Below are 12463 nucleotides of genomic sequence, written 5' to 3'. Positions count from 1 at the left end.
ACCACGTGAAATGTAGCCAATCGAAAGTGTTTGTTCTCAGCCATCATCCCCCCCCCCAATGCCACATTTCTCCAATAGAAACGGCGGGCCGGCCGCCTTCCGGGCCTCGCCTCCGCTTTTGGATGAACCAATGAAAAATGTCCTCTCCACGCAGCCGCTTGCGCGTGCGCTGTGCTCCGCCAATCAGAGCAATTGTTTTTTTTAATTTTGGTTTTGTGCCGCGCGGCGGAAAATTCCAACCGGTGGCGGAGAGAAAAAGCGAAATTGAGCTGGGGAAAGAGAAGAGCTGGGAGAGAGCGTTAGTGGGGAAGGGAGACAAAGCGGGGGTAGGGGACAAGAGAGAGAAGAAGGCGAGAGAGGGGAGAATCGGAAGAGAGGGGGCAAAGGGAAAAACAGGCTCTGAACAAGGCGAGTCTTGGCGTGTGTGAGAGCATTCAATCTTCGTGTTTGCAAAGGTAAATATCACTCTTTAGGTTGGTCTGTGATTAAACTTTAGTGGTAAGAATCTGCTGTAATGGCCAGTTGTGAGGGAACTGGTCTGTGCCGTTAGATTGAGTGGAGGAATTGGCTCATGGGAGTGGATTGAACAGAGGAACAGAAAAGGAACAGTAGTCGGCCATTTGGCCCCTCTAGCCTGCTCCAGCAACTATTAAGGTCATGGTTGAACTATAATTCCACTTTCCTGTACTGTCCCCATATTAACCCTTTATACTCAAAAATCTATTGATTTCTGTCTTGAGGATGCTCAATGAATGAGCATCCACAGCTCTCTGAGATAGAGAATTTCAAAGGTTCACAACCCCTTTAAGTGAAGAAATTTCTTCTGATCTCAACCCTTATTCTGAGACAGTGATCCTATGTTCTCCAGCTAGGGGAACATTTTTTCATAATCAAGCTCCATAAGAATTTTATACGTTTCAATTAGATCACACCTCGTGCTTTTTAACTCCAAGGAATATATGCTGAGTTTACTCAATCGCTCCAAGTAGGACAATTCCCTCATCCCAGGAACCAGCCTAGTGAACTTCTATGGCACTCCCTCTCAGGCAAGTAACCAGAAACCAAAGCTGTTGCGGGTGTGGCCTCACCCGCATAATTGTACGACGATATTTTTATTCTATTATTCCAATCCCTTTTGTAACAAAAGTTAATGTACTATTTGCTTCCTAATTGCTTGCTGTAATGGCATGCTAATGTTGTGATTCATTGGCAAAAACACATAGGACCCCCTGAATGAAGACATTTCCCAGTCTCTTGCCATTCAAAAAAATATTCTGCTTGTTTTTTTTTGTTAAAGTGGATAACTTCACAATATCACCTACAGCCTCTTTGCATCTTTAGGAAGGACAGGAAGCTGGGAAAAAGTGGTGGGGTGGCTCTGTTAATTAATGGTGGTATTAGCACAATAGAGGGAAATACCTAAGTTCAGGAAATCAGGATGTCAAAGCAGTTTGAGTAGAGATGAGAAATGATAAAGGCAAGAAATCAATTGTGGGAATGGTGTACAGGCCCCCTAATGGTACCCACATGGTAGGATAGGGTATAAAGGAAGAAATAATAGGAGCTTGTCAGAAAGGCATGGCGATAATCATGGGGGATTTTAATCTACATATTGACTGGAAAAATCAGATGGCAATGGTAGCCTAGATGAGAAGTTCATAGAATGTTTTCGGGATAGTTTCTTAGAATAACGTGTTCTGGAGCCAACCAGAGAGCAGGCTATACTAGACCTGGTTTTGTGCAATGGGATAGGATTAAGTATTGACCTCATTGTGAAGGTGCCTTTAGGTAACAGCAACCATAATATGATTGAATTTTACATTCAGTTTGAGGGAGAGAAGAGTGGGTCCAAGACTAATGTTTTAAACTTAAATAAGAGCAGTTATGAGGGCATGAAAGCTGAGCTAGCTAAAGTGAACTGGCAAATGGGGTGAAGGGATAGGTCAATAGAGATGCTGTGGCAGACATTTAAAGAGATATTTCACAATATACAGAATAGATACATTCCAACAAGAAAGCAAAATTCCAAGGGGCGGATCCACCATACGTGGTTAACCAAAAAAGCAAAAGATGGTATCAAAGAATGACTAAAAAATTAATAAGGAAGGAAAAATTAAGAGTACGAGAGAATGCAGATATTATGAGTTTCTGTAGACATTGAAAAATAAAAGAGTTAATAAAGTGAGTGTTGGTCCTATAGAAAGTGAGTCTGGGGAATTAATAATGGAAAATAAGGAGATCGCAGATGACTTGAATGGGTATTTTGCATCAGTCTTTACTATAGAGGATACAAATAGCATCCCAAAAATTGCTGTAAATCAGGGAATGGAAGCAAGAGAATTACAATTGCCAGGGAAGTAGTACTGAGAAAATTGTTGGGCAGACAAGTCTCCGGTCCTATGGATTTCATCCTAGGGTCTTGAAAGAAGTGGCTAGTAAGATAGCTGATGCATAGGTTTTAATTTTCCAAAATTCCCTTGATTTGGGGAGGGTTCCATTAGATTGGAAAATAGCAAATGTAATCCTTTATTCAAAAAAGGGAGGGAGGCAGAAAGCAGGAAACTACAGGCTAGTTAACTTAAAATCTGTCATAGGGAAAATGTTAGCTGTTATTAAAGACGTTATAGGGCATTTAGATAAATTCAAGGTAATCAGGCAGAGTCAACATGGTTTTGTGAGGGAAATAATGTTTAACCAATTTATTGACGTTCTTTGTAGGAACCACATGTGTTGTGGATAAAGGAGAATCCGGTGGATTACTGTACTTAGATTTCTAGAATGCATTTGATAAGGTGCCACATCAGTTATTGAGGAAAATAAAATAGGTCATTTTCTGGTTAGCAAGATGTCACAGGGATCAGTGCTGGGGCCTCAACATTTACAATTCATATAAATGACTTGGATGAAGGGACCGAAGCTATGGTTGCTAAATTTGTTGATGATAAGATCTGGCAAAATGGAGTATAATGTGGGAAAGTGTGAAATTGTCCATTTTGGCAGAAACATTTTTTTTAAAGAAGTTTATTATCTAAATGGTGAGAGATTGCAGAGCTCTGCAGGTACAGCAGATAATTAGGAAAGCTAGTAGGATGTTATTGTTTATTGCGATGGGAATTGAATACAAAAGTTAAAGAGGTTATGCATCAGTTATACAGGGCATTGGTGAGACCACATCTGGAATACTGTGTACAGTATTGGTCTCATTTAAGGAAGGATGTAAATGCGTTGGAAGCAGTTCAGAGAAAGTTTACTAAACTAATACCTGGAATGGGAGGGTTGGCCTTATGAGGAAAGGTTGGACAGGCTAGGCTTGTATCCAGTGGAGTTTAGAAGAGTCAAAGGCGACCTGATTGAAACTTATTAGATCCTGAGGGGACTTGACAGGGTGGATGTGGAGAGGATGTTTCCTCTTTTGGGAGAATCTAGACCTAGGGTCACTGTTTAAAAATAAGGGGTTGTCCGTTTAAGGCAGAGATGAGAAGTTTTTCTGAGGAGTCTTTGGAACTCTCTTCCTCAAAAGGCAGTGGAAGCAGAGTCTTTGAATATTTTTAAGGCAGAGCTAGATAGATTCTTGATTAACAATGGGGGTGAAAGGTTATCAGGGGTAGGTTGGAATGCGGAGTTGAAGCTACAATCAAATCAGCCCATGAGCTGACTGAATGGTGCACCAGGCTCGAGGAGCCAAGTGGCTTACCCCTCTTAATTCGTATGTTTGTATGTTCACCACTTACTTTCCCACTAACATTGTATCATCAGCAAACTTGGATACATTATGTTTCAGCCATGTGTATCATTAATATAGATCGTAAATAGCTGAAGCCCAAGCACTGAACTTTGCAGCACTGTACCATGCTGGTTAAAGCCTGCCAACCCGAAAGTCCTATTTATTCCTACTGTCCATTGACCAATTCATGCTAATATATTACCCCATATCCCATGAGCCCCCTAATTTTGCATAATAATCTCTTGTGTGGCATATTATTGAATGTCTTTTGAAAATCCAAATATACTGGCTGCCCTTAACCATTCTACTAGTTGCATCATCAAAAAGCTTTACAATATATTTGTCAAACATGATTTTCCTTTTGTAAACCTGTTTAATCATTATGATTTTCTAAGTGCCCTATTGGTGGGTCCCTAATAATAGATTTTAGCATTTTACCTACCACTGATATTAGGCCAACAGACCTAAAGCTCCCTGTTTTCTCTCTCCCTCCTTTCTTAAGGCTGGGTTTGGTAGGGCAGGTGTCTGTAGAGTGGTGGATTAAACATTTCAGAAGGAATATTTAAAGATGCTATTTTCTACCTGGGAACATAAGTACACCAAATTCACCAAATGTAGTGATGTAGGTCAATAAGGTCATTAATGAAAAAAAGCAAACCAAGCACCAGGGTTTATCTCCCGAGGAAGAGAATTAAAAAGTGGAGAAGTTGTAGTAAACCTCCGTGGAATTTTGATTAGACCATACTTGGAGTACTGTGTGCTGCCTGGTCACCATATTATAAAAGGTTTATAGAGGCACTGGAAATATTGCAAAAAAAAATTTACTAGGATGATACCAAAAATGAGATTATGTCTTAGGAAAGGATAAACAAGCTGACAGGGGAGAGACCATGATGAATGTCTTTGGACAAGTGCGAGTTGTGATTCTTTGGATTTATTTTATTTTGTGAGGGGGGGGTTCAAATCGTGGCATTGGTCTTTCACTCTGTTGGTGCTGAAGCTGTCCCATGGTTGTTTTCTTTCTCCTCTGACCTGTGAGAACTTCAAATGATGGTGCAATCAACACCTGAGCTCCAAACTAGGGGGTGTGTAACACTGGTAGGGTAGCAATGAAAAATAATGAAGGAGGTGCATGCATTCTTTATTCAATTCCCTTTGAATGCTGTGGATTTGAAGCTGCACCCAAAGCACAGAGTGCAGTCACGCCCAGCACACCCCAGCTTCAGGAAGCTGGAAGCATCAAAGCCCTCAAAGGGGAACAGAGTGGAAAGACAGCACCAATGGAGTACAGCCCAAACCTCCCTTCTTCCATGACCCTCCCCAATGCCAACCATGCAGAACAACCCCATCAGGGCAGAACAGCACACTTTCTCAACCCAACAACGGTGAAACGGTGCACACTATGGGTATGCAGGAACATACCCAAGGGCTGGGACTATCACATGATGAGTCTGGTAAGCAACAGAGTTTAATGGTCTAACGATTGTCTGCATCAACATGTTTCGACCTTGGGGTACTGGAAGGGTTAAACGATTTTAGTCAGAAGTGTCTTTTAGTACAAATAAAATGTAAGCAGAAGAGAGCAGAACTGAAGATTAGCAGATGAACTCTGGACAGGATAAAGAATGAGACAAACCAGTTACTAGAGCAGAGGATAAGGCCAGGGAGTGAGTAATTGTGCAGGCTAGGCTGCCTCCTTGTTTCAATCAACAAACTATGGGAGGCCTTGCATGGATGAGAACAATGCCGGGGATATGTACACATGGGAAATAAGTAACTAAAGCTGGGGAAACCTGTTTAGCATGTGATTGTAAACTGACCATTAGAATTGAGTAATGGTATCTGTATGTGACTAAAGGTGTATATAAGGAGTGAACACTTGTGGCTTTTTAGAATGCTATGTTAGACTGCCTAAGGCGGGCTCTCCCTGCCTACACTAAGGAGGTGTCAGCTGTGGCTCAGTTCATAGCACCCTCGCCTTTGAATCAGAGGGTTGTGGGTTCATGTCCCACTCCCGGAAACCAAGAACTGTGATTGTACTCGAAAAAAAAGAGTTGCAATCTGTGACTGTTGATAACTCAAAAGAGTTTCATTTGGACAAGAATGATGAAAAACTAATGGTGCATTAAGTTGATTGCATCATCTCGAGCCTACACTTGAATAAACAATGGGAACCTATGCCTGGGTCTCCTGGTAGTTTATTTGAGTAGCACCACAACAGGTACTTTGCCAGGGTCAAAGCTGACCTCCTGCAGAAGTGCAGAATACTGCACCTCAGTACCTACAGGCAGTGGTTGTGATGGTGACCCCATGAGCCATCGATCTGGTCAGAAGGAACTGATACCCACTCCTCTGGCCTGGGTATTCTGCAGGGAGGCAACATCACCATCCACAAAGTTAGGGAGATGGCAGGCAGTTCGTAGCAGATGTAACATGCAAGAACTCTCTGCTCCAGTTAATCCAAGTAAATGCCCCGGCTCAAAACAACCAGCAGCTGACTGTCACTCTCTACTGCTGGCAATGTCATGGCCGGTCATTTTAGATAGTGACTTTAACTGCATAGAGATGTAGCTGATTGACCTGGGAGGGCTGAAAGAAAACTGGACACCACCAGATTCCTGATGGAAATGGCAAAAGACCCCATGCTGCATGCTGTCTTCAGCAGCCCTGCAGATGGAACACCATGCAGATACACCTGACCAAGGCCGGACAGGCCTGTTTTTTCTAGATTGGACTTCTGTTTGTGTCCTGAGTATTCTTAGTCAGGTCCACCGATGTTAAGTTGGTGTTCTTCTCTGACTGCTGGCTTCTATTGGCCAGTTGGCACCTACAAGAAGGACATGAAAGCTGTATAAGAAACTGTTAGCCCCAGAAAACATAGAGGAATTGAAAAGGTATTGCAAAGGTAGGCGAACCACAAAACCCCTCTAAGTCCCTGACACACTAATGGGAAGTGATCAAGGGTTATTGTCAATAGGTTCTTCAAAGAATTTTTTAAGGGTATGTTCTTCAAAGAAATTTTTAAAGGGTATGTTATACTTGATTGAATTTTTTGAAAAGGTAACCAAACTAGTGGACACAAATGTTGGTGGTTGTTATTTCTATAGACTTCCAGAAGGCATTTGATGAAGTGTCTTATAAGAGACTGTTAGCTAAAGTTGAAGCCCATGAATTAAAGGCAAATTATTGTTTAAAAAATAACTGAATGATAGAAGACAGTATAAGGATAATTTGTCAGAAATCTAATTGGTGGGATCTGACTACATCCTTAGAGGTGTCTCTCAAGGATCTGTGTTGGGACCTCAACTACTCACTGTATTTACTGCAATTTATGGGGTAGAAAGCCCCATATCCAAGTTTGCTGATGCCACAAAGGCAGCATTTTAAGCAGTGTAGATGGAAGCATAAACTTACAAAGATATTGATAGATTAAGTGAGCAAAACCGTGACAAATGGATTCAATGAAGGGAAATGTGGGGTCATCCACTTGAACCTAAAGAGGTTAGAATGGATAAACTCTAGAGGCTAGAAACAGTGGAGGTTCAAAGAGACTGCGGGGGGAGTGGGGGGTGCTGTCAATGGACATAGATCTTTAAATTTAATGAATAAATATGAAATATAATCAAAAAGGCTGGCCTTGTATCTAGAGGATTAGAAAACGCCAACAGGCAAAAGGTGGTAAGAAGTTTGGAACTCATTTCTGCAAATGGAAATTACTTGATCACTTGTTAATTTCAAATCTGAAATTGATAGACTTTTGTTAACCTAATGTATTAAGGTACATTAAGCAACGGTAGGTATATGAAGCTAGGTCACAGAACGGCCATGATCTCATTTAATGGTGGAAGAAGCTACAGGAGATAAATGGCCTCCTCCCTGTTCCTATGTTCCTTTCTATAAGTTGTTTGAAATCACTTCTAACATTATTTCCCGTGAAAACCTGCCCTTCTTTCAGATAGCTAGCTGTGATTTCAATTGGTGGGACTTTGCACCACCATCATTGTGCCAGGAAGGATGAGAGGTGGGTGAGTGGAGCGTAAACACTGATATTGATTATGCTTTATATCCTATGTAATTATATGAACAAGTAGAATTGTCATATTTGTAATTTTAATGGGTGAGTTTTTGCATTTCTTTGTACCATTTGATTGTTTATTGTTTTGAGTGTGGGGTTACATTCAATGAAAGTGGTGTATTTTTTTTAAGGTGTACAAAGTGGCAGCGTTTAAATTATGGAAAGTGAAGTGATGAATGCAACTGTATCCACCAGCCATTTAGACTTCTCTGGCAAAATGAAGGAACGGCGGAATAGTATTTTAAAAAAGACAAAATACAATGCATCTCTGATCTCTAAGATTAAGACCAAGATTCTCAGTAAGTGTTCTACTTTCCTCGACTTTTCTAGTTTCTGCAAATCGTGCAGACCTTGTCTTCAACCTGACCTTGCTCAACCCATTTGTGCAACAATCTATTAATGTTTGCATTCAAATTAAAAATTCTGATTTAAGAAATATAGTAAGTCTTAAGTAGCCAAATTAGTAAAATTGTAATTTCAGCTTTGCATTATGTAAATAAAACAGAGTAAAATGTAAGTAAGGGTCACTGTCACGGACGCTTTAAAAGGCGACTCCCATGAGCAATGTGTCTGTATGTATGTGTGTGTATTTTTTACCTTTAGAGTGAGTAATTCAGTAGAAAAATAACCCAGCAGCGAAGCCTTGAGACTTAAAAAGGAAGAAGTTAGGTTATTCTATACTGTTTTTCTGGAAGCTACTGAAAAAAAAATAGTCACTAATACATACACAAAGATTAGTTACAGAGGAAGATAAAAGTGATACTTATAAAAATTCGATAAGTTCAGACTCTCTATTGTTCGGTGGAGGCCGAATATGTTTGAAGTTGAGATGTTGCATTGTCTGAAACGAAGGTCTTGAGGTTGTAGAGTTGTCTCTAGTTGTTTTGGCTTCCAATATTGACTTGTCGCAGGTTGCCTTAACCGGTGAGCTTGGGTGGAATCAGGTTTACAGGGATGAGAGAAGTTTCCTTATTTCTGTTCTGCAGTTATGGCACTTTTAGCTGCCTAGTCACTTTACAGCAGACCAGCAGCTATTTTTAGATAAAAGCAAAAAACTGCGGATGCTGGAAATCCAAAACAAAAATAAAAATACCTGGAAGAACTCAGCAGGTCTGGCAGCATCTGCGGAGAGGAACACAGTTAACGTTTCAAGTCCGTATGACTCTTCAACAGAACTAAGTAAAAATAGAAGAGAGGTGAAAGCCGATGCTGCCAGACCTGCTGAGTTTTTCCAGGTAATTCTGTTTTTGTTGAGGTGAAATATAAGCTGGTTTAAGGGGGTCGGGGGAGGGTGGGACAGGTAGAGCTGGATAGAGGGCCAGTGATAGGTAGAGATAGCCAAAAGATGTCATTGACAAAAGGGCAAAGAGGTGTTGAAGGTGGTGATATTATCTAAGGAATGTGCTAACTGAGGGTAGAAAGCAGGACAAGCAAGGTACAGACAGCCCTAGTGGGGGTGGGGTAAAGGGATGGTATTGAAATAGGCTAAAAGGTAGAGATAAAACAATGGATGGAAATACATTTAAAAATAATGGAAATAGGTGGGAAAAGAAAAATCTATATAAATTATTGGGGGAAAAGGTGGTGGGGGGATCAGAAATGGGGTGAGGACGGAGGAGAGAGTTCATGATCTAAAATTGTTGAACTGAATATTCAGTACAGAAGGCTGTAAAGTGTCTAGTCGGAAGATGAGGTGCTGTTCCTCCAGTTTGCGTTGAGCTTCACTGGAACAATGCAGCAGGCCAAGGACGGACATGTGGGCATGAGAGCAGGGTGGAGTGTTGAAATGGCAAGCGACAGGGAGGTCTGGGTCATGCTTGCGGACAGACCGAAGGTGTTCTGCAAAGCGGTCACCCAGTCTGCGTTTGGTCTCTCCAATGTAGAGGAAACTGCATTGGGAGCAACGAATGCAGTAGACTAAATTGAGAGAAGTGCAAGTGAAATGCTGCTTCACTTGAAAGGGGTGTTTGGGCCCTTGGATGGTGAGGAGAGGGGAAGTAAAGGGGCAGGTGTTGCACCTTACCAGTGCCGTGCACCTTCCCATGCAACTGCAGAAGTTAGCATTTTAGGAAGGTTTAGAATTCATGCTAGTTCCTGGAGATTGGTCAAGTTTCATAAGGTTTTCTTGCACTCAAAGGCTTTTAATATGCAAATTAAGTTGCCTGTCTGGAGAAAGGTGCTGTAAAGCTGTTAACCCTTGCTTGCTTGTATCCAAAATCCAGGAGCTTGTTAATTCAGGTGGCAGTTCACTGAAGATTTAAACTTCTATGGCAATGGAGTGGGATACATTTGTTTTGGACCCCTGGGAGGAGTTCCCCAGTTTCAGTTACTGTGGGGATGTGTTGGTCCCCAACCTGTCCCATATTCTTTGGGACAACTCTGCTAACAGGTGGCTGGCTAGTTTCTGCAGCCCTGCCTAACGACTCTTCAACTGGATGAGGTGTCTCCCTCACTATGTTTGCCTGCTTTGGGACTTCGCTGGTCCCTGCTTAACTCTGAGATGAAAGAATCTGCTAACCTAATTTCAGGGTCGCTCCCTTCATCTTTTCTACATCTCACGGGTCATTCCTTGACGTCTTTTAATTTTGCGGCCTGGTTTCGGCCTCTTTCAAGTGCCTTCTCCTGAGCCACTTCCACCCTCATGGGTTCCATTGCCCCCTGCAGGACATCTGAACCTTTTCCAGCTTTCTGAACCCCTGCAGAATTCTGTTTTTCTCCAGTCTCTGCAGCCCTTCTTGACTGTCCATGAATTTTTTGGGCAACACCCTCCAACCTGCCAGGTCATTCCCCAGTAAAAAGTTGAACCCTTGCATGGGTAAGCTTGAGATTACACCCACTATTACTAGCCCCGTAACAAGCTCACTGTTTAAGTGAATTTTTACTGATGGTACCTCAATACATTCTCCTGTGAGTCCTTTGACTAGTACATTGAAAATTGTTCTGCTCCTGTGTGGAGAAATTTTAAATTTTCCCCACTAGCAATGTCTGTAAGTATCTCGGAGAATGCAAATCTCCTTTTCGCGTTCCTTGGAAACACTAGGGGCCATCTTGCCCTTGAATACAAAATCCTGATAGGTCTCTGCACCCTGTGTTGTGTTTGCAGAGACTTACAACTTTCATGACCATAGACAACATGCTGTGCTGTAATGTTCGCTGTGGTTCTCTGCACATACCATGGTTTGCTGTAGTGAACGCAGCCAGGGCTTGGTCCTGCTGGTTTTTTTTTACTAGACCTTCTCTTTTGAAGGTTGGAGATTGGTTTGCCCTGCTTTCATTACTCTCATAAGAACGTAAGAACTAGGAGCAGGAGTAGGCAATTCAGCCCCTTGAGCCTGCCCTGCCATTCAACGCAATCATGGCTGATCTCATTTCAGCCTCAACTCCAATTTCCCGCCCTTTCCCCATAACCTTACTAATTTTAATTACTAATTAAAAATCTGCCTATCTCCTCCTTAAATTTATTCAGCGTCCCGGCATCCACTGCACTCTGAGGTAGTGAATTCCACAGATTCACGACCCTTTGAAAAAAGTAATTCCTCATCTCTGATTTAAACCTACCACCCCTTAGCCTTAGACTATGGCCTCTCGTTCTAGAATGCCCCACAAGGGGAAGCATCCACTACACATTTACTTTGTCTATCCCCATTAGCATCTTATATACCTCAATTAGATCTCCTCTCCTCCTTCTAAACTCCAGCGAGTATAGGCCTAAACTGCTCGATCTCTCTTCATAAGCCAAGCCCCGCATCTCTGGAATCAATCTAGTGAGCCTCCTCTGAACCACCTCCAATGCAACTACATCCTTCCTCAAGTAAGTGGACCAAAACTGTGTACAGTACTCCAGGTGCGGTCTCACCAATGCCTTGTACAGTTGCAACAACACTTCCCTATTTTTATACTCTATTCCTTTAGCAATAAATGCCAAAATTCCATTTGCCTCTCTTGCCTGCTGTACCTGCATACTAGCTTTCAGCGATTCATGCATGAGGACACCCAGATCTCTCTGCACTGAAGCATTCTGAAGTTTCTCTCCATTTAAATAATAAGTCGCCTTTTTATTCTTCCGACCAAAGTGGATAACCCCTCACTTATCCACGTTAAACTCTGTCTGCCAAATGTTGGCCCATTCACCTAACCTGTCCATATCCATTTGTAAATTTCTTATTTCTTCATTGCAACTTACTTTCCCACCTATTTTGGTGTAATCTGCAAATTTAGCTATAGTACTTTCTATCTCTGAATCCAAGTTATTAATATAGATTGCAAATAGTTGGGGCCCAAGGACTGAACCCTGTGGCACCCCACTAATTACAGCTTGCCATCCAGAAAATGACCCATTTATCCCGACTCTAACTCCGTGTGATCTTATCTTGTGTATTAATCTTTTGTGCGGCACTTTATCAAAGGTCTCCTGGAAGTCCAGATATACTACATCTACAGGATCCCCATTATCCGCTTTGCTTGTCACATCTTCAAAGACGCCTAGCAAATTAGTCAAACTCTATTTACTCTTCATAAAACCATGCTGACTCTGATGGATTGCATTTTGACTTTCCAAATGCCCCATTACTACTTGCTTAATAATGGATTCCAACAATTTCCCAACAACAGACATTAAACTAACTGGTCTATAATTTCCTGCTTTCTGCCTCCCCCCACCCCCC

The 12463-nt window shown here is 41.9% G+C and overlaps 1 protein-coding gene across 1 annotated transcript in view; it reads left to right on the top strand.

Moving 5' to 3' along the window:
• Positions 1–185: 185 nt before the first annotated feature.
• The window catches only part of LOC144686471 (uncharacterized), a 50652-nt gene continuing 38374 nt past the window's right edge, over positions 186–12463 (top strand). Inside the window, exons 1-2 of the mRNA XM_078551728.1 lie at positions 186–455; positions 7931–8098. Coding sequence (XP_078407854.1) covers positions 7957–8098 — 142 coding nt within the window. The 5' untranslated portion in view covers positions 186–455; positions 7931–7956. The remainder of the gene's footprint in view (positions 456–7930; positions 8099–12463) is intronic.

The sequence above is a fragment of the Cetorhinus maximus genome, chromosome 11 (genome assembly GCF_964194155.1).
Source record: "Cetorhinus maximus chromosome 11, sCetMax3.hap1.1, whole genome shotgun sequence".
Lineage (NCBI taxonomy): Eukaryota > Metazoa > Chordata > Chondrichthyes > Lamniformes > Cetorhinidae > Cetorhinus > Cetorhinus maximus.
This window is presented reverse-complemented; position numbering and strand designations above follow the sequence as displayed.